This window comes from Danio rerio, chromosome 16 (genome assembly GCF_049306965.1).
Source record: "Danio rerio strain Tuebingen ecotype United States chromosome 16, GRCz12tu, whole genome shotgun sequence".
NCBI classification, from domain to species: domain Eukaryota; kingdom Metazoa; phylum Chordata; class Actinopteri; order Cypriniformes; family Danionidae; genus Danio; species Danio rerio.
Genome location: NC_133191.1, coordinates 10,717,501 through 10,740,447, shown reverse-complemented (window position 1 = coordinate 10,740,447; position 22,947 = coordinate 10,717,501). Strand labels below are relative to the sequence as shown.

General features: G+C 37.3%; 1 protein-coding gene across 2 annotated transcripts in view; it reads right to left on the bottom strand.

Annotated features, from left to right (window-relative positions):
* Positions 1-357: 357 nt before the first annotated feature.
* vars1 (valyl-tRNA synthetase 1) overlaps positions 358-22,947 on the bottom strand; it is a 41,340-nt gene continuing 18,750 nt past the window's right edge. Inside the window, 18 exon segments of one of the 2 annotated variants that reach the window (NM_001311346.1) lie at positions 358-572; positions 662-811; positions 1,100-1,275; positions 3,929-4,040; positions 5,507-5,725; positions 9,011-9,166; positions 9,276-9,403; positions 10,344-10,422; positions 10,525-10,593; positions 11,973-12,077; positions 12,192-12,317; positions 13,794-13,864; positions 13,993-14,098; positions 17,365-17,455; positions 17,544-17,702; positions 22,073-22,176; positions 22,383-22,507; positions 22,588-22,678. In NM_001311346.1, coding sequence (NP_001298275.1) covers positions 504-572; positions 662-811; positions 1,100-1,275; positions 3,929-4,040; positions 5,507-5,725; positions 9,011-9,166; positions 9,276-9,403; positions 10,344-10,422; positions 10,525-10,593; positions 11,973-12,077; positions 12,192-12,317; positions 13,794-13,864; positions 13,993-14,098; positions 17,365-17,455; positions 17,544-17,702; positions 22,073-22,176; positions 22,383-22,507; positions 22,588-22,678 — 2,136 coding nt within the window. In that variant the 3' untranslated portion in view covers positions 358-503. 2 annotated transcript variants of the gene reach the window in all.

The window sequence follows — 22,947 nt, the reverse complement described above, 5'->3', positions numbered from 1 at the left end:
TAAACGTAGTCACAGTTTTTATTTGAAATTTGGAAAAATAAATAAATAAATTTTTATTTATTATATTCTGTATATATTTTTTGTTTTCATTTAAATTAATATTCAATATTTAATTTTAAAAAGTAGCAAATTTATACACATAATTTGTTTATTTTAACTAATAACTCATTATACAAAATGTAGTATATTTATTTATTTACATAAATAAATATTTTGCGAATGGCAAACTACATTTGGTTTGTTTGCCAAAAACTTAAAATAAATTTTCATGCATTTTATGTATATAACGTCCTCTTAAAAGTAATAAAATGCTACATATAATGTTTAATGGAATTTAAAAGTCACAATACAAGAAAATTCATAGCTATTTAATTTAAGATAAATTTTTATTCAAGCTTCCCCACATTATTGTTTACTAGGCATGACTGACATTGAACACAAAGGAACGAATTTCAATGGAAAAATTCATAAACGATACAAAAAAAAAGCATGAGGGTGAAATGTTACATCATCTTGCTGAAGTTCTCTACAGCTTCCTTCACCTTCTGCAGCTCTGCTTCACTCTGCCTCAGCTGGAAAATAAAAGCAGTTTTTCCTCAAACACTGGTATAAGCTGTAATCCAAGCCCATTTTCTCTCCTCTCCTCCTCTGTCATATTTACCTTCTCAGCATCAGCCTCCTGCACTTTCACAGGAACTTTCTCCTTGTAGTCGTTCTTTGTCATCTTTTCCTTCATCTTCTCCATCTGTTTCTCCAGCTCGCCTTTCTTGGCCGTCAGTTTCGTGACCTCCTTTCCCAAGTCAATCAAACCCTGATTCAGAGGAGGAAAAAAAATAGGATTTACAGAAAAAGCTCATTACACTCATTAAATGTGAATCTGGAGGCGGTGAAATCATTTCCTGACACAAAGCCATAGCAGATATTTTTGGAGAATGATATTTAAATTAAGTTTATCTCCTCATTTCCGAATGATTCACTTTGGAGGTATTTGGCAGCTGTGGTGCAGATTATGAATCCCACAACAAACTCCTTCAGGTGCATTAGTGCTAGTCTAAATGCTTTCATGTGATCCAGCAAGGCTCAGTAAGAGTATAATAACCTTCAGCATGAGGTTGACAGTGCATTTATCTGAAGCGATGGCCACCGCACAGCCTTGTGGGATAGCGGCGTCTCCGACCACAGAGTGAACGGCCTGAGAGTAGGACAGGGTCTGGATCTGAAGACTGTATTTCTGAACCAGAGCGGCCGTTTCGGAGTCGATACACTGCAGGAAACCTGAACAGAAAGAAAACATGCACACGTTACATTAGCGTCTTAAAGCAAAATAGTAAATGATTGAGGCTCAAGCATGTATATATCCAGCAGTTTACATGTGTTTGTTGCCAAATAACAAACATGCATGGCAAAAGGTCACAATATACAGGTTAAACTGATAAAGACGTTTAAACAGACCTTATGCTTCTTTGTGGTGGCACTGAATGAATGTAGAATCTGTATATCCTGCATTTTGCATTCTGACAAGCTGTGAACTAGGCTGCACGTTTCAGAGAACTGCTCTTTTCCCTCTTCCTGCCTCTCCCATTTTTAAAATAAGAGTCCCAGATAAATAGTGTGCTTAATACAAGCTTAAATCAATAAAAATAAAAAAAAGGGATAAATGCTTTCGTGAAGATTAACTAAGATTGTGTTGAATGATGGTAATGCTTTTCAAAATGTAAAAAAAGAGGATATGAGCAACTACCTAAAAAATCTATAATAAAAAACAATTCTAATAAGACCAACAGTAGATTTGGACCCTCTTTTCTGCATTATTTGTAATTTCATTTACAAAAAAAAATACATTTAGTGCATTTCTTGACTGCACAAAATGGTGGAAAATGTCAACTCTGTCACTGTCAAATCTGTTTAAATCATTCTTAAACCTTTTAAATACATAACAATCACTGACACAATCAAATGTTCCCTGTCACATTAAATCATTTGGCATTGTTTTACATTAATAATGGAATCAGTTTAAAAAAAGAAAAATTTAAAGATAAATTCTTTCATGAAGATTAACATTAGATTGTGTGGAATGATGGTAATGCTATTCAAAATGCAAAAAATAGAGGATATAAGTAACTACCTAAAAAAACTATATTGATAAACAATTCTAATATCAGAAAGACCAACAGTAGATTTAGACCCTCTTTTTTTCTGCATTATTTGTAATTTCATTTACAAAAAAAAATACATTTAGTGCATTTCTTGACTGCACAAAATGGTGGAAAATGTCAACTCTGTTTAAATCATTCTTAAACCTTTTAAATCACTAACAATCACTGACACAATCAAATGTTCCCTGTCACATTAAATCATTTGGCATTGTTTTACATTAATAATGGAATCAGTTTAGAAAAGGAAAAATTTAAAGATAAATGCTGTCATGAAGATTAACATTAGATTTTTGTGGAATGATTATAATGCTATTCAAAATGTAAAAATGGAGGATATGAGCAACTACCTAAAAAAAACTATATTGATAAACAATACTAATGAGACCAACAGTAAAATGGTGGAAAATGTCAACTCTGTTTAAAGCATTCTCAAACCTTTTAAATTACTAACAATCACTGACACAATCAAATGTTTTCAGTCACATTCAATTATTTGGCATTGTTTTACATTAATAATGGAATCAGTTTAAATCAGGGGTCACCAAATTGTTCCTGGAGGGTCGGTGTCCTGCAGGTTTTAGCTCCAACCCTAATCAAACACACCTGAACAAGCTAATCAAGATCTTACTATGTGTACTTGAAACATCCAGGCAGGTGTGTTGAGGCAAGTTGGAGCTAAACCCTGCAGGGACACCGGTGCCCCCTGGGTTAAATGACACATTTAGTGTATGTCATCACAGTTTACGCAAAATCTTTTGAACAATGCTTGAAATGTACATGTAATTGTGCACGTGTATAACCTAGTCACACACATACCTAGATTCCTAGTTCCTATGGGTATTGACTGGTCTCTACACTACCTGACAAGTGTCTTGTGGCCTTTCCGAGTTTTAGGAACAACAAATAATAACTTGACTTCCAGTTGATCATTTGGTATCAAAAGTGGCTTTTATGAAAGGCAAAGGCCTCTAGATTAGGCTTATTTTACCAAAATTAAATATGATCATGCCTTGATTTTGAATTCGTTCATTAGGACAGTAAAATCTGACTTTGCTCACACAAAAGTCTTGTCATTTAACATAAATAATGTACAGTATAGAACATAAAGTCATGCTGCAGTGGAAAAATAATTAATATTGTGTATGACTCCCATGAGCTTGGAGGACCGCATCCATCTCTGCAATGACTCAAATCACTTATCCATAAAGTCATCTGGAAGGCAAAGAAAGCGTTCTCGCAGGACTCCCAGAGTTCATCAAGATTCTTTGGATTTATCTTGAATGCCTCCTTTGCCATCTTACCCCGGAAATGCTCAATAAGGTTCAAATCTGGTAATTGGGCCGGCCAATCCTGGAGCACCTTGACCTTCTTTGCTTTCAGGAACTTTGTTGTGGAGGCTGAAGTATGAGAAGGAGCGCTATCCTGCTGAAGAATTTTCCCTCTCCTGTGGTTTGTAATGTAATGGGCAGCACAAATGTCTTGATACCTCAGGCTGTTGATGTTGTCATCCACTCTGCAGATCTCTCGCACACCCCCATACTGAATGAGACCCCAAACCATGATTATTCCTTCACCACTTTTCTACCTTCTACTTTTCCAAATGATCTACTGGAAGTCGAGTTATTATTTGTTGCACTTACAATTGGGATAAACAACAAGATTTTGTCAGGTAGTGTATGTGCCATTAGTACTGTGCAGTGTAGTGTGCGATTTCTCACAGTCAGTCTGTTATGAGTGTGTAGTGCAGTACAGTGTAGTGTGTGATGTCTCACAGTCAGCACGAGTCTTAGTCAGGTTGTAATCAGCCCTGAGTGAGCGAATGGTTCTGACCACAGACATGACAAACTCCATCTGACGGTCCACATCCTCACTGTGCCAGCAGAACTACAAGCAGAACAAACACAGTGGTCAGAACAGCAAACAGCAGAAATGGTGCACAACACGCAGAAACTGTTCATGACGATGTTTTTATTCAAGTCATCTTCATACACCAATTTCAGTGATGAATGATAAAAAAAACATCATAAAATGCATTATAGTGGCACATCAAAGTCTAGAGCATTCACTATCTAAGGATGTTTTTTGTTGGTTTCATCCAAAAAAAAAAAAAAAAAAAAAAAAGAGGACGCATTTTTTCTGAAGCAGGATTAAATAGAACTATTTCTGAATAATAATAATAATTATATAAAGGAAAAAAACAGGTTTGCTGCACAATTATGCAAACATTTTGTTTCCTATTAATACATGTAATAGGCTTGGGAGGTATCCAAATTTTGATACCGTCAAACCTCCTCCCTATTTAACCTCGGTATCCGGTATTACCGTGCTTAATAACAACAAAAATGACGTAAGGCTCAGACAGCGTCACCAAACTGTTGGCTTGTGCCAAAACCATTCAGAAACTGAATAACATATATGCGACCTTCACGGTCACCTGTCTGCCTTGTTCGTTTTAGAGATCTGCGTGGGATGCTTTCGCACGCACGCACACACACACAGAGAGGGAGAGAAAGAGAGAGAGAGAGAGAAAGACGCACAGCACCACACTCTCTCTCTGTGTGTGTGTGTGTTTCCGAATAAAGTGCGGGAGCAGTCGGTAACTTGAAAGGGGGCGGTTGCCTGGTCAATGTCGCTCCTGAGCGCACGAGCGCGCATGCGTGTGTGTGTGTGTGTGTGTGTACACATAGAGAGAGAGAGAGCACCAAGCGACACACAGCATGCTGTCTAATTCACACACACACACACACACACACACACACACACACACACACACACACACACACACACACACACACACACACACACACACACACACACACACACACACACACACACACACACACACACACACACACACACACACACACACACACACACACCAGGTCACTTGGTGCGCGACTCGCCATCTTACCTCACCTCTCTCTCTCTCTTCCTCCACACTGTCCCGTGAAGACAATCACGCTTACGCATTTTTAGGCATTAAATAAATAATATTTATAATTTAATACTTGTCTCCTATTTAAGTGCATTGTTTTTTAAGTCGGTAAAACGGTATTGAAACTGACACCGTTGCTATTTTAAGATCCCGTGCATCATGCCATTGTTTCATTTTCAGGGGTTTACACGTCTTCAAAAACTTCCACTTTAGGATCAGTTTTCAAATCTGTGTTTTCAGTCCACCTTACTGTGTAAACCAACAGGCAGATTGTATTAAAAAAAGTTCCCCCCCGGCCCCTTAAATGATTCTCAAACTTTAGCACTTCATTCAGAAACAAGCAGCGCATACAGCTGTGGAACTTAGATATTTTTCACAGCATTTGCATATAGTTAATGTACGGAGCCCTGCTCACCTCAGCAGTGTCAGGATAGGGTGTGACAGAGATGCTGGGAGGGCTGTCCCGAGGCCTTCTCCTTGGCAAACGCTGGAAGAGCTCTTCAGAAACAAAAGGCATGATGGGGGACAGGAGGCGCAGTCCCACCTCCAGACAGGTGTAGAGGGTCTGTCTGCAGACGTCAGCCTGTTTCTGACCCTCAGAGTCTGTCCTGCTAAACACCGGCTTCACACACTCCTGCAGGACAGACAAAACACAAGTCACAAGGTTAACAGACAGCACAAATACTATTACTGCATAAAAATAAGTTAAAGGTGCAGTAGGTGATTGTCTTCAGAAACATTTTTGCTGTGCTGGTTGAAAATCTCTTCACATTCCAATAGTAATGATTAGAATGAATAATCTAAATGTATTTATTTGTATTTTTGTATTCTGGGTAAGGCATAAAACTAAAAAATGTTCATTCAATTAAATATTGTCAGGCTGACATCTGCCATAATTCTGATAAGTAGCCCAAACTGTCTGTCAGCAAATGCAGATCTGCCGTTGGAGCGTGCACAAATGCAGAATCAAAACTTTTGCAAATCCTGAATCAATATTGAAGTTAGTTTTGCACGCTGGAAGAAGGATGACACCATGGCTGAAGTGTTTCTTTTAGTCAGGTAATGATAAGTTTTAAAACAATATCAGTCCCACAAAGCTGATGCAGATTTTGTTGTCATGATTGGGCTATATGCAAAGAAGTGTTGTTCAGCCACTGAAATCTTCCTGTGAAAGATTGATGGGACCATTGTCAATTTCATAAGGACCTTTTACAGCATCAATATTGTAGATTTTCATTTAGTTTAAAAACAAAACTAAATAGATCTATTCTGCCTGTCCTGCTTTACTGAGGTGAAGTTGGTTTTAGATTCATATAATTTTTGAACAATAACAACCTATGACGTGCTCCTTATATCGTTTACCATGCTAATCTGAATATTCGCTCTGAAATAGCATGTACTGCAAGTATGGCTTAATAATAAGTGTAATTCCTGCACGCCGCCAGACAAACACTAAGCATACTGTCTGACAGCGTGTGAGAGAGTGAGATCTAAGTATGCATGAAATATTGCACATTATGACATATTTTTGGTTGGTAAACAACTGTAAACGTGCTAGAAATAATACAGCTTTTCCTTCAGAGTTGTAGACTTTAGGGTGTGTACGCTCATGTTTCAAAAAGGCGTTGCTTTTGACAGCAGGGGAGAGACTGCATTTCTAAGATATTATGCTAACCAGTTAGGATTTTGACAGATCACCAATCTGCACCTTTAAGGTAAGGTACTCCAGGTGAATAGAGTGTAAATATAAGTATAAATATAAATATATATGTATATGTATGTATATAAGCAATAAACGCCATTTTTTTACACTTGGATATCATATTGGAAATCTTTGTTCAGTTGTACCTTAATCTATGGGTGAATTGCTAACATTAATAACATTTAAGAATGTACATTTTAGGCCTAGTACAAAATGAATTTATTCAGTTTCTTTAAAAAATGTGATATAACGGTTATAGAACATTCAGGATGCTGCATGAGCTCAGCATCCCCAAAGAAGAGAGTTGCCGCCAGTGAAGTGCTCCGAGTTTGCTCATTGATTTAGTGAAAGAAGATGAAGCCTTCAACTTCACAAAAATGTATAAAAACACAACAAAAGTGGACCAGAATAAAATACTCCTGCGTCTGTCAACAAAACACAAATGTAGAAGAGGAAGGCCAGGGAGCGCCTTTTTTCCCACCCTCCACTCTTTCTCTAACAAGCTACAAGTCGTTTATCTAACTAACTTAATCTTACTTATCAAACAAAACATTGATTCGCTCGCTTTTCTTAATAGTATTACTGTAGTAGAATATAGCCTAAAGTGGATATGGCGTTTTGAAAAATAAAATTATAATAAAAAGTTATGTTATGTACATTCTGGCCAAATTTAACTCAGATTCTTATTATTATTAATCAATCTTTGTATATATTATTCCATATATTTATGATGTATAGTTTTTTTAACCAATTTCAGATGTTTGACAATGTTAAGATAATATGTTGCATTCTGGCTTGGTTTTTGATTTATTTATTAACTATTTATGGACATAAAATAAATATTTAAAAAAATAACCTGGATTTGAAAATATAGTGTTCCTGGCCTTCACTGAGCTCAAATAATAGTTTAATGTACAAAAAATGTGAATGAACTTGACTGTTGATGTCTTAAATAATAATGTCAAATAACCAACATTTCTCAAAATAGATATATCTCGTTTTGCAACAAAACTCTTCATATATAAACATATAGAATTAAATCACCAAACTCCAGTTGACTGATTACAGTACAAACTGGAAAAGAAAATGTTTAACAAGTTTTCTAAAATGTCATGTTTAAACATGCAAATGAGGTATTATTTAATAAAAGAGTTGATTTACATCCATTTCTAGCACACAAAAATGAACAATGGAAAAAGTCAGGTTTAAATTTCTCTTAAATTCCTTTTTTTGACGCATTAGTCAAAAGTTGAACCTTCAAAAGGTTTAACTTTTTCTTGGGCAAAGAATCATATTTGGTAGCTTAAGAGACATTGATATGATATTTAAAAATTATTTTAGAAAATAGATGGGGATAAATCTGTGAAATTTAGCTGTTCAAGAGGAGATTTATGGCTCAGTACAAGAGAAAAAAATATATATTTAGAACACAACATTCAAATATATACAATAATTGCAGACAAAAAAATAAAAGTGTCAAACAAACAAAAAACCTTTTGTAAATTTGTATCTTTTTCTAACATAATTGCTTTTAATAAAAACTTTCAACACTTAACATCTCAAAACTAACAGATGCACAAAAACAGCATTTTCAACCTGCTGTGTGTCACACATTTAAATATACACACGAAGAAACCATAAGCAAGGCTGTGTAGTAGACATCTGCGCAGGACTAAATTTTGTATCCCGCTCCCGCCAGGTTTTAGCCCGAACCCGACAGCTCCCGCTTATATTAAGAATTTGTTGTCCCACTGCCCGACCCGCCCCGTTTTCTACCCGCCGCGCCTCATCCCGCTAAAGAGCGGGGGAGAACAAAACCGAAAATCACCCAGCTATACAGTCCAGAAAGTCAAGCTGTCTGTATAAACACACACACACACACACACAGCACCAAGCACACACACACACAGACAAAGCTCTCTCTCTCTCTCTCTCTCTCTCTCTCATTCGCACGCGCGCACTAACATACACACACACAAGCACCAAGCACACACACAGGCAAAGCTCTCTCTCTCTCTCTCATTCGCATAGCAATATCCGCAAAATTGCTAGACAGCCCGCTCCCGTCCCAAATTAAACCCGTTAGCGACCGATCCCGCGATTTATTCAGAAATTTATTCCCGCTCCGCAGAAATCTGGTCGGGTCCAGCGGCACTTGCGGGACAGCCGCGGGAATGCAGACCTCTACTGTGTAGCTAATTTGTGTGCAGTCATTACCAAATAGACGTCACAGAGCTCATACAGCCAGAAATTGTAGATGGCAGTGGTGATTGTGGGAAAGTCGTAGGCTTTAAATCCGCCATCACACAACGCTACTGCTGCGCTCAGACGAGACAGAATCCAGCGATCAGAGACACTTTCACTGCCACACAGCTGAAAAAAAACAAACAAACATGTTCAGAAAAGAACCAGGATGTAGCAGAACAGAGCAGTCAGATGTAGTGTACACAGTTAGCATGTCCATCACATCCTCCTGTCTCACCTGAGCTTTCTCACAAGGCACAAACCCCTCTCCCAGAGTCCTCATGGCGAACTTCACAGCGTTCCACAGCTTGTTACAGAAATGCCTGTATCCCAGAATCCTGTTAACATCCAGATTAATGTCTCGACCTGAAAGAAATGAGAATTGAAGATGATGAAAATAATACTGCAACCATGACTGTAACCACTGGAGGCACTGATCTGGATGTTCTTGTAATTATTAATAATCATCATCATTATCATCTTGGCTAAGGAAGAAAAAAAAATGCTTTACTGTAACTACTGTAGACACTGAGCGGCATGTTTTATTATTAGAATACGAGTATTAAAAATGTTATAATTGCAATTAGTATTATTAATAATAAATCTATAACATATCTATATTACAATGTACAACTATTTAACATCAACTATATTTATTAATAATAACAACAACCACAACAATTATTATTATTATTATTACTATTGTTATTATTATTATTATCATCACTGTTTATTATAATTCAATTACTTTCATTTGGGGCGAGCAAATAAATCAAATATCTACATTTTAGGTAAAGTCTAGATCGGAGATATGCAATATGCAATGCGATATGCAAATTAATAATGCAGCATTTTTTATGACACTGTATAACAATAATGAATATTTTTACAGTACTGTGAGGGTTGGGTTTAGGGTTGGGGTGGGGCTAGGCGTTAAAAAATACATTTTATTGGGTAATTTAATAGATAACATAACTAATACTCGGTACAACTACAGTTTTTACATTACTGTGACGGTTGGGTTTAGGGTTGGGGTGGGGGTAGACGTTAATAAAATACAACAAATGAGAAATTTAATAAATAATAGAAATAATTCGCGTTAACTTCCGGCCGCAAACGTATCCGCTCTAGCAACAACCTACATTTTATCATAGTGTCTTTAATGTAGACACTAGCATTTTTTTTATTACTACACATATTTACAAAATTACTACAGGGACACGGTGTCAAAAGCTGCTATTTGGTACTACAACAAAAGATGTGAGGGAATACAAGCTTTTGATTGTGTATTTTTTATTTTTTTTACCTTGACTGGTGTATGCACACAGAGCAAATCTAAGCGCATCAGTCCCACATTCTGGAATTCCAGTGGGATAGTCGGATTTCTACAGATCAAACACAGACACAACATGTTACAGGAACGCACAGCAGCAGCTAAAAGGCACAATATCAAAACATTACAAGAGATCATAGAATATGGATTATACCTGTCCCTGTTTGGCTTTCTCAATCTCCAGAGGATCCAGATTACTGTCTGCTAGCTGAGCATAAAGACCCTACACACACACAAACACAAATAGGTTTTGGTTTTAATGTTTTTTATGGGGACCTGCCATAGATCACTATTATTTCATACTGTACAGATTTTACATTCTGTCCTCATCCCCATCCGTAGACCCATCCCCTTACAAAATCTGTTAATTTAATGTGTGTGTATTTGGTCCATGTTTTCAATAAATTGTGTGGAACAAATGTCCCCATAAGTATAGCAATACCAGTAATATTTTTTCTTTTTTTGGTCGCCATGAGCCATTTACTGCATAGTGAAAAAAAAAATAATAAATTAAAAAATGCCTGCTATTGCTATATTAGTGGGGACATTAGGCCTACACAGGGTGATGAATCCTAGAAACACACACAAGCACACTAGATTTATTTTGTGCAATGACTATGGAATCAGATAAGTCTCAAAAGAAATTCAAGCAAAAGACACGATGTTCACATGCGTAGCCAAATTCACGTGCATAAAACCAAATTCACGTGCGTAAAATATTGATTTATATTCACAAAAAAATTTCACGTGCACAAAATAAAAATACATTTTCATAAAATACGTTTCACAAATGCAAAACACCATTTGCAAATGTATAAGAGTGTACAAAAAGTTTTGAATGTTTAAAACTTGCGAGTTCATCCTGAATGAGAATGTGCAAATCCTCTTTCATGTACGACTCCCCTGGATACGTGTGTGTGTGTATTTTTGAGACTTTCCTGACAGCGTCAGGGCTACTCGTACCTTTCAGCCAATCAGATGAGAGCTGTATTCAATGAAACCAACTCTGCGCTTCTTTTGCGCAGACTGTTCCTCTCCAGCATGGCGAACGGAGAAAAAAGCAGTCGCAGTTGCACTTTTTTATTTATTTATTTATTTGACCATACCCTCACTCTTTTTATCCATTATTTTGCGGCAGCTCCGCTCTTCTTATTTATTGTCTCGCAGCCCCATGAGCACAATGTAGCCTACAGGGTTATCATAAGTATCATTCCGGCCACACTAGCATTGCAGCGCTGTTGTGGTCCAGTGGTAAGCACGTTGTGTTACCATGCCCTTAGATCCGTGTCCGATCCTCACTTGAGTTAATATCTTTTTTTTTTTCATTTTTATCGTTAAGACATATAAAACAGTAAGGTTGTTGAACATTTGAAGTTCTAAAGCAGCTGTTTTCTTGATAAAGAAGTGATAATGTCATTAGAAACTGAATGAAACTGAAAAAAAGATATTTATTGATCTTTAATTTTTTTTCAGTTTCATTCAGTTTCTAATGAGTGTGTACATCGTGTCTTTTGCATGAATTATTATTGAGTCTATTCTGACTCCATAAATGACAGCTTATGTTGCCACATGGTGTAAACGCAAGAGCAGTGGATAATTTACCTCCAGTGAAATGCCGGTGATGACGTCCAGAGGGTCGATGACGTTACCAAGAGACTTGCTCATTTTCCTGCCATGAGCATCTCGCACCACTGCATGCAGGTACACCTGAAAACACACCAGATTTACACAACAGTCTGTTAGACTTCCAATCTACAATTAAGAAGCTCCAGAAACTCCACACATACATGCATGAAATATATAGAAATAAAAAGCACACACCTCTTTGAAAGGTAGTTTTCCAGTGAGTTTGAGGCCCATCATGACCATTCGAGCAACCCAGAAGAACAAGATATCATGACCCGTCTCTAACAGTGTGCCCGGGTAGAAGACTCTCAGATCCTCAGACTGACATGTCATAACAAATTACACAATTACTGCAGGTACTTGAATTTAATACTTGAATTGAATTGAATTACACACACACACACACACACACACACACACACACACACACACACACACACACACACACACACACACACAGTTTGGTTATGGTTCCTAAATCTGATAGTTGTGCGATATTCTGCAAGTAACATCACTCGTCCAGCCTCTTCACCCTTGTGTATTACCCATATAGAGCAACAAGCAGAGAACACTCCGCAGTTTGACAAATATTGCAGCCGTTGGACAAAATAATGTTGTTTTTTCAGTTGAGAATGTAGTAGTTCAGATTGCAACTATGCAGTTATTTATATAGGATAGTGCCTATTTTAAAATATTTACAATTTCTGAGAGATAGCGCGTCGGCAGCCATTAGTCTGTCATTGAGCAGACAGTTGACATTGTCCAACCACAAGATGGCAACAGAGGCCGCACAATAAGCCCTTAGAGGAGGAAAAATATAGCGAAATTTTAAACTACAGCTGATCAAATCATTATAAAACTGGTAAATGACTTTTGAAGTGGATCTCTCTCGTGTACGTTATAGTGCTGTATTTATACCATAGTAATTGTAGTGTGTTGAATGTGAGATGGGACTTATATTAAAGGCCACCTGTTTCTGAGGAGTCTCGTTTTCGCTACTGCAGACTAGTTTAATAAACAGAAAGAAAGAAGAAATGCCCGCATGTGTTTTGCGTTTTTCCTTATCACAAACACAACAGCAGTCTGGTAGTGATTGCGTTGCTTTGGCTTTTTCAGGGGTAATTATTATATCTCCTGATTGCAATGCAGAAATGCCGTAAAATCTCTGTAGACTGATGGTATTTTATGTTTTTATGTATATTTTATAGTCCTAAAAGGAGAGCAAAATCACCTGCTGTCATCACCTTAGATGCTACGCTAGACAATTATTCATATACTAGCTCTAAAGTGACGTTGGTGAAGTAGCGGTTCCTGCTCTTCTGACGTCAGCTGCAGATGTGAATGAATGATGGAAGAAAGTAGTTCCACATACAATAGGATTATGAGACTCTCCATGTTTGATTTCCTTTTTTATACATATGCCGTCAAACTGTTGTATAAACGCAATATCACACTTGTAGCAGTTCGGTGTGTGTGTATGTGTATATAAATATGTATATCTTAAAATAACTTTCATTAAAGAATGAAGCAAGACACAGCATATGATTTATCCGACTATTATTACATAAACACTGCATAACACAAGTCAGTTTTTTACGTTTTTAAAAATTATTACATTAAAAATTATTGTAAAATATATTCATATGTACATTTATAAATGTCAAGCTATTATTAAAAAAAAGTTTTAATATAATTTAAAATTTAAATGATAAATGTAATATAAATTAAAATCTGCTATTTTTAAAATCTGATATTGATATGGTGTGTGTATGTGTGTGAGTTGAGTTATTATCTAACCTCATTGGGCCAGCCAAAGATGGAGAAGGGGAAGATCCCCGAGGAGAACCATGTGTCCAACACGTCCTCATCTGAAACACAAACAGACAGAAAGACGCTTTATTGACGCCAGAGGGCAAACACTGACACGAACAAAGCAGGAGGATAAAATGACTAGTTGTAATGAGAGTGTGTGTGTGTATGAGAGAAAGACTCTCACCCTGGCGCAGAGAGATTTTGTCTGCAGTGACATTGAAGCGTTTGGCAGCTTTTTCTCTGGCTTCTTGCTCTGATCTCCCGCTCACCCAATAATGTCCATCCACATCCTAAACACACAAAAGTCTCACTATATGTACGGGTATCCACACTAGAGACGCCAATAATTAATCAATGACAGATTAGTTCTCCATAAGCCTTTAACTTGATATACCTTATCAACGGTTAAGCGTGGGTTATTTTAACGTGGACAGTTTTGAGATGCGTACATGCAAAACATGTACATTGAATGTAAAAGGAAAGATAAAGTGACAATGCATTAGTTCATTAAAACTCTCCACTACTATGCTTGGAGAAGAACAGAATGAGGCATCAGTTTATCAGTCAGAGTTCTTGTGTCGTGCTGTGTGTTAAACTGCACCACCTTCATTATGAATGGCATTACCAAAAGTTAAATGTGCATTTGGTGATTGTCTACAGAGTCTTCAGATTGTCTTTATTTTTTAATATGCTGGTATAAAGTTTCCTTACATCGTAATAGCAATCATTAAATTAAGTGTTCCAGATGTATTTAAATGGATTTTAATATTCTAAGAAAGGAGTTTGTTCAAGAAAAAAATTGACCAATCAAACTGTTTAGTCTAAACATTATAATTGGCTGTTCTACCTGCCTGTCAAAATATCTAATTGCATAGCTCTGGACACCACGTTTGTGCAAAACGTATAACATCATCACTGCGTTCATGGACCGAGTTCAGACAGAATAGCAGGCAATCATCAACAAGTTCGTCAACAATCGTTAAGTTTGGTATTGTATTAATACTAACAAATAACTACGTTACTAACAGTACTATAAAGTTTTCTCTCGGGTGAATGTAATGTGATGCATTAGAGTGATGAGGTCTAGAGTGCGCTCATGTGTTCAGTAGGTGTGGCTTTGGATGGCTATTTGCAGGGTGGGATGTAAGCTTTCAATGCTATCAGGCTAACATTGGAATTTTCCTTGGCCCCATTTACACTGTCAGGTCTTGAAGCCCAATTCTGATTTGTTCCCTATATCTGATTTGTTTGCTTGTCTGTTTACACGTTGTTTCAATTGTGACCCATATCCAATTCATGCGTTTACACTTGCCATACAATTTACGATGTCGCGCATGCACAAAGGCTGGTTCTAGCATCTGTGCCACACTAGCCACGATGGAAGGAATTGTCTTGTTTTTAGCTCTGCGAAATATGCTAAGTGTAGTATAAGCAGTGAGTGGTTTAGTCCAGATTTACCCCCATGCAGTTTATGTAATGGTATGGCCCTGAACTGTGTAGTTGAAGATGTAGCCTTTGCCTGTGAGCGCACTGGTGTTGGATAGAATAAAGTTGTTCTATGTGTAGCCCGCAGTGCGTGATTAATAGCGACAAAAAGCAAAAGCTACAACACAAAGTTCGCCTAACTTTAAAATGATTTTGAGGCGGAGGAGCTGGGAAATGGCCGTCATCGCAGCTTGAGCTTATGGTTTATATGCTTTATGATGTCCTCCACCATTCAGAGGAATTTGTGGGTACGAGAGAGATCTCAGGTGTGGTAGGAGCAAATTTTGGCGAATGTCCACTTTCCTCCTCTGTGTTTCCTCTGATGTTGTTTACCGCATCGGCATCTCCACACACGCTCTTCTTTCTGTCATTAAACCGTGAAGAAGCACCACATTGTCGCAAGTTTAATGATGTACAGAACAGAATGCCACAATAAATCCGATCTGCCTGTTTACATGACAGTCGCATTGTCACATATCTGATCTATATCTGATTTATTTCCACATATGAAGGAGGCCTGAAACCGATCTCTGAATATCCGAATGCATGCGCTTTTTTCGTGTTTAAACAGTCATAGAACAGATCCGATCTGTGCCACATATGAGTTCAAGAGTTTACACTTAGCTGATGATTGATAATAAGCTAGTTTGGCATGCTGTCCCGGGAGAGAGCCCCAAGCTCAAAAGATCCCCGAGCCCGGAGCTCCCTCACGTTGCAGGGCAATAGGTAAGTTTGACTCGGGTAGATCTCGAAACCCCCCCCCCCCCCCCCTTCCTGCTGCGTAAGGATTGCTAAGGTGTGGTGTTGCAGACAGAATTGAATTTGGTGCTAATTTGGTTTAGTCAATTTACTTAGTCTCATGTTTTTGGGAGTGTGGGAGGAAACCGGAGGACCCGGGGAAAACCCACGCAAGCACGGGGAGAACTGACCGGTTGGGTGGATACCCAAGTCGGAGGCATTTTTTATTTTTTTTTGTTGTGAGGCCGCAGTGCTAGCCACTGGGCCGCCGTGCTGCCCTGTAGAAAAGAGGAGGAGAAGGGGTGGAAGGGGGGATTCTTCAAAACGAAGATGACTAAAGGTAGGGCGTTTGGTTATTTATACTGGGTTAGGAATAGCCTGATTGGTGGTTCGTTCATTAGCTTGACTCGGGGCCAGCCGTGTCAATCATAAGCACGTGATCCTCTCGAAATTAGTGTATGAATAAACTTTACTAAAAAAAAGAATCGGATTTGGGTCACATTTAACAGGCGGTGTAAAAGGGGCTTTATGGATGTCCTATTGCAACTGGCACATACACAAATTGAACAGGCCTATGTAATACATACATTTTTACATTATATCCATGTGAGATAAAAAAAGTGCAAAGAAGTGGGCAAACAGCTAAATGGTACAAGCCATTAATATGTCATGAATATTTAGGGGACTTAATGCTGAAAAAAAAGACAGAATTGCAAAATCCAGTCATAAAATTGAAAGTAGTGGTATACTGAACTCTGTAGAATTCTGGATGAATAAATAAAATAAAAATGTATGGTTTTTATAATAAAAAGAAATGCTTTGACTAAATCAAAAGCAGTGCTCTACACCTAATCGAGTGGCAATTTAGACATTTGCGTATGAATATTAAAAAGCAAGAGAATAATTACATAATATTTATGAAATCCAACAGTAATTGGGGGCTTAAAAATATTTAAATGCACATTTGTGGTGAAAATAACACTCAATTAAAAATACTTTCTGATATTCGGGCATACATATACATACAGGGATACAAGCATCTTTCTCTAATATCTGAGACGGCGCTATCGGCACACATATTAGTCATTACATTTAATCGTTCTATTAATTATCAATCATTGATTCTTGCTATAATCTCACTGGCCTTTTATTTACATAACAATTTACTTTGACTGAAGATCCTTGTGTTTTAAATGTCATTTACACATCCTGCCAAGTCTATGCCACCAAAATAGACATCTTGCATTATTAAGATAATGAATAATTTAATTTGTGAAATCTGACATCCCTAATTTAGACCTCATCCTGCATTCGGCTGTGTGTTTCTGCTCACCTCTCCTGGTTTAACCGCGGGGTCGTTCACAGTCACAAAATATGCTGGTATCCTGTGACCCCACCACAGCTGCCGGGAGATGCACCAGTCCCTGAGACACAACAGAAAAAGTATTACCCTGCACAAACGATTTGAAGTCCCAACAGAACAGAGCTGATCTAAGATTTAGGATGGGTCACCTGATGTTGTCCATCCAGTTGAACCAGGTTTTGAGGTGGTGGTCTGGGATGATCTTGAGCTCTCCATTTCGGACCACGTCTGCAGCCTGTTTTCCCATCTCTCTGCAGTCCACGTACCACTGCGGCTTCAGCAGAGGCTCTACGATGTCTTTAGAACGGCTGAGAAACACAAACACACATATTTAAAAACGTGATATTCTAATGCAACAGCTACAAAGGGGGAAAATCATCAATTCATGACACATTTCTACATCGATTTATGCAGTGTCTCGCCAAATCAATGGCCTGAGACATTTACAAAACTACAACATTACATTTATTACAATACATACAATTATTAATAAATAAATATTATAAAAACAATTATAACATCAACAATTGCAGGGTATGTGCAGGAATGAGACAGTGAAAAATCAATACCTTTTAAGACCTCTTTTAAGACTATTTCTATACATGTTAACCAGTTAAGCTCTGGGGCTATTTGGTGTAATTCCGCCTGAATTTGGCCTTCCGATTTAAAAAGCTTCCCATACCCACATGCAATGGTGTAAATACAAAAGTTTGGTATCATTTGAAAGGAAACCCTTTGAAATTTCATAAAATACAGTTGAAATTGAAAACAATTGTTGTTTATATTGTCTGTGTTATAATAAACACACACAAAAGGCAATTTATATATATATATATATATAAACTGAAGTTTGGAAATGTGTCTTGGAAAGTTCCAGCACCCTGGAAACAATTTTCTTTCTTTCCAGCAGGTGTCAGCAAACACAGGAAAAAGGATTTTTTTTATAATAATAATTTATTTAAGTGTTATTCTATTCCAACTGCAAAGAGAAAAATGCCAATTTTCTTCCCATACCCTCATACAGTATAATAAATGCAATATTTCAATGTCATTTTACAGAAAACCCTTTGAAATTACAAAAAGAACTGCTAAAAGTGATAAATATTATTATATGTGTTGTCTGTCCTATGATGAACCACCTCAACACAAACCGCTTTTAGTTTTTTTGTTCTAAAGCCTGATTTAGAAAGTGTATAACTCTAAGCCCTGTATTCTTCATCAAACTGCAGATTGTTTTGATTGTTAACAGCATTTGTCAGGAGACACTAGAAAAAAGAATTTAGTTTTTATCATGTAGTATGCAATAATTATGTTAGTTCAACCGAAGGGTGGGAAATCACAACTTTTTTGCTTCTGATCTGTGACTTTTATGCACTCTGTTTTGGAAACCCTTCTGCCTGTTTGTCATGCAATATCTCAGTCACTGATTGGCTGATCAAGGCTTGCGATACATCAGCGTAAAGCCGTTAAGTGTAAATAACTTCGTTACAAAACAACAAATATCAAAGTAATGTGTATCAGTTGAAAATAGACATTCTAAGCTTTCACCCAGTAGGTCATATGGTGTTATTGATGCAGACAAACCTCTTAAATCTATAGTTATTCTCCCGATTTCGTCATTTTGGCCCCGGTACCGGGCACGCAGAGTTTAACTGGTTGCCTCATCACGACTTTAGGTTTCAACTGGTGATATTTTAACTTACACTATTTTAAAAAACAATGATTGTAAGAAACATATAGTATAGTGAAAAAAATGCTAATCCAGCAGGTGGTCCCTATAGACTAGGGATGGGAAGATTAACCGATATGTATCGATACGCGGTCATGCGCGTGCACGATGCGAGTGCATCGGTAGAGCAGCAGAGGATGAATGAAATTTTGGAAGCAAATCGAGATGCATCGGTTTTTGTGAGATGCATTGGTTTTTCCAAGATACAGCTTATATTTTTAATATAGAATGTATTTTTTATTTATTAACAAGTGTTGTCAACCTGTTTTTGGCGCATAATTTAATCGACCTACATTAAGTATGCCTTAGCAACGGATTTGCGGATGTGTACACTTACACTACAACTCAGTGTATCAGGTGTGCGGATGAAGCTAGTGGTGCGCCCTCAGAAAGCGTGAGAGGCAAAACAAACGTTTTATTCCCCACTGAGTTTTAAATCTAAAGTATGGCAACATTATGGATTTAAGGATGGAGGACTTGACAGGACAGATGCAATTTGCAAAATGTGCCGCGCATCTGTAAATACGCGGGCAGTACGACTAATCTGAAATCTCACTTGAAGCGGCGCCACGGTGTTGTTGTGAAAGCATCTTCCAGTGTTCCTGCATCCCCGGCTTCCTGCACTGCTTCACTGTAGCTACCAGCTCCAAAAGTGGTGAGAACAGCATTGCAAGTTTTTTACCATGCGCAACAGTTCTGCTCGCTCTACGCCAAAAACGGATGTTATTGCATTGTTCATCTGCAAAGATATTCATCCTAGTGTCACGGAGAACGAAGGTTTTAAACACCTCCTCCTGTTAATTTTTATTTAATTATAATAATAATATTAATAATAATAATAATGATAAAAATAATGGGTGTTCGGTGGCACAGTGGGTATGACCACCTCACAGCAAGAAGATTGCTGGTTTGTTATATTTTTTATTAGCCTGTTGTTTACAGTGAAAGTGATGTTTCAAAGCAGCATAACACTGCTAGTTCACGACCTTAAGTTTTGAATATTCAGTGGCAAAATATATCTTTGTAAAACTTGTTTTCATAGTTGAAAAGTTAAATCACAATTCTTGTTGTGCAATGGTAAACCTTTATGTTGAAAGAGTGCAAATATATATATATATATATATATATATATATATATATATATATTAATATATATTGCACTTATACATTCTGTTTATCTTGAAAATACTTAAATAATATGTGCTATAGGTTCTAAAATGGCCCTCTACTGTAAACTGACACTCTGGCTCTGAGAGAAAAGCCAGTTTGTAAAAAAGTCATGGTTTGCTTGGTTAATAAATAATCAAACTCATTCAATGGCACAGCATCCTCTTTCACATCATCTCATAAACTTGATCTAATTAGTTAGTGCTGAATTATCACATTGTATAGTGATGTGGGTGTGAATCGTATCGTGTTGCATCGCAATATGTCACAAATGTATAGCTAATATATCGGATTGTATTCTTTGTATCGAGATGCGTATCGGATCGGCATTATTGCTTAGATGCCCAACCCTACTATAGACCAGGGGTGTCAAACTTAATTCCTGAAGGGCCGCAGCCCTGCACAGTTTAGTTCCAACCCTGCTCCAACACACTTACCTGTAGGTTTCAAACAACCCTGAAGGACTCAGTTAGTTTGATCAGGTGTGTTTAATTAGGGATGGAACTAAACTGTGCAGAGCTGAGGCCCTTTTGGAACTGAGTTTGACACCTGTGCTATAGACAAAGACTATATACTGAATACAAATCACTCATACAGTTGTAAATGGGGAAAAGTGTAACGTCATTATGCCAAAAGAAGCCTCGCCTAGTACAGGAGCCAATCATCGATCGCTACTAGACCGATGACTCTGATGATGATGACTTATGACCAGAACAGAGTTTCTGCATATTTTGTGTGATTCAAAAGTTTAGAAATGAAACTAAAGAGACAATTGCTTAATTCTATTGTTGATTTTTAATATAAAATGTAATCATAAGCTTGGAGAATTTGATGTTTTTTTCATTCAAACAGAATGCCTGACCATACTGCCTGAGAGGCGTTTCAAAGATGGGGGCATAAAGTGGCTTGCCTTAAAGAGACTTTGCTATAGAACAGCCGGAATAACGTGATTGCCTGAGTCTGGGGGCTTCAAACTCGGTCCTGGAGGGCCAGTGTCCTGCAAAGTTTAGTTCCAACCAGACACACCTGGGCTAGCCAAGAAACATCCTTGCAGCTGTGTTGAGGCAAGTTGGAGCTAAAATCTGCTGGACACATTAATACAGTAATAAAAAAAATCAACGTGATGTTAAATCTAGCAGGATTTATATAAGATTTCATAAACTACACAGCACCCCAAAATTGGCATCTTAAGTAGACATTGTATAATCCAAAATTTAAGACCATATAAAATAGCATTTAAGACTTTTTAAATAATTTAAGGGCCTTTAATTTCTCTGAAATGGTTCATTAATTCTGTATACTTTTTAAGACCCCACAGACACCCTGAATAATATGTATGTAATAAATTATAAGCTACAACTAGTGATCACATTAATTAAATTTTAAAGTTAAAGAGAGATTTATTTTCATTTCTAACAATATATTACAGCCCTTACTGCATTTTTGATCAAGTAACTACAGCGTTGGAGAGTAAAAAACAGACACACACAAAAAAACTAAATGTTATTATTTGCATTTTCTTACACTTATTCAGTTGGGGATCTGGTATTTCCTGTTATTCCACAAGTAGGCACTTCATAATCTTAGTTTATATCTGGTGATACACTAAGTGATGTTTGGTTGTCACTTTATACGCCACTATCTGTCAAACACAACTTCTTTGGCTTTTAATTAGCTACCAGTCTTTTATCATGTTTTTTTAACGTCGTTCTACAATCCTACCAGACCAGGCCTATGATTTGCCAGTTTATATTGGCTGAAAGTGTGAAACGGGAGTCAGACCTGCAGACAGGCACCACCATGGGATTGTCTTTGACCTCCTTAAACTGGCCTCTGTCTTTCAGAGCCTGAAGCACAGCCGTTCTCGCCTCAAAGCGCTTCATCCCCTAAAACAGCAGAGATATGCAGATTATGTTATCAACCTGTATTTTAGCAGAATAGATCGTTTAGCTTCGATATTGCAATGTGTGTCTCCAATAGTCACATCACAGGATTTGCAATGTTGAGTTGGGATTATAGTCGATTAACAATTTAGAGTCATTGGCAGTCCTAAAGTAAATGATGAAATAAATCACAGCATGTGTTTGCCTACCAGGAATGGAGGAGGAACGTTGATGAGGAGGCCGTTTTCATCCAGGATGTTGATGAAGGGCAGCTTGTGTCTTTCTCCCACCTCATAATCATTATGATCGTGAGCAGGAGTTATCTTCACAGCACCTTTACAAAAACACTACACTGTAAACCAGACTCAGAAGACGGCAGTTTAAAAGATGATCTGTCCCTTAAACATATGTTACCTGTTCCGAAGTTCATATCCACAAAGTCATCAAACACAATGGGCATCTTTCTGTCACAGAATGGGTGAATGACCATCTTCCCTTTGAGATGCTGGACAGAAAATATCAATTAATGTAAGCCATGCAGGATTTCAGATTTTTGCATAGAGAAATATATATTATATTATATTATATTATATTATATACACGTTTTTCATATCAGTTGTTATCAATAAACATCACGATAACTGCAAAATTGATTTCAGATTTAAAGCCAATTTTTTGTTCCCATGTGAAAATTGTTCCAGGGGTCTGATATATAAATTTTGCATAGAAACCTTCCTTAAAGTGAATGATAATCATGGAATGGATGGATGATAA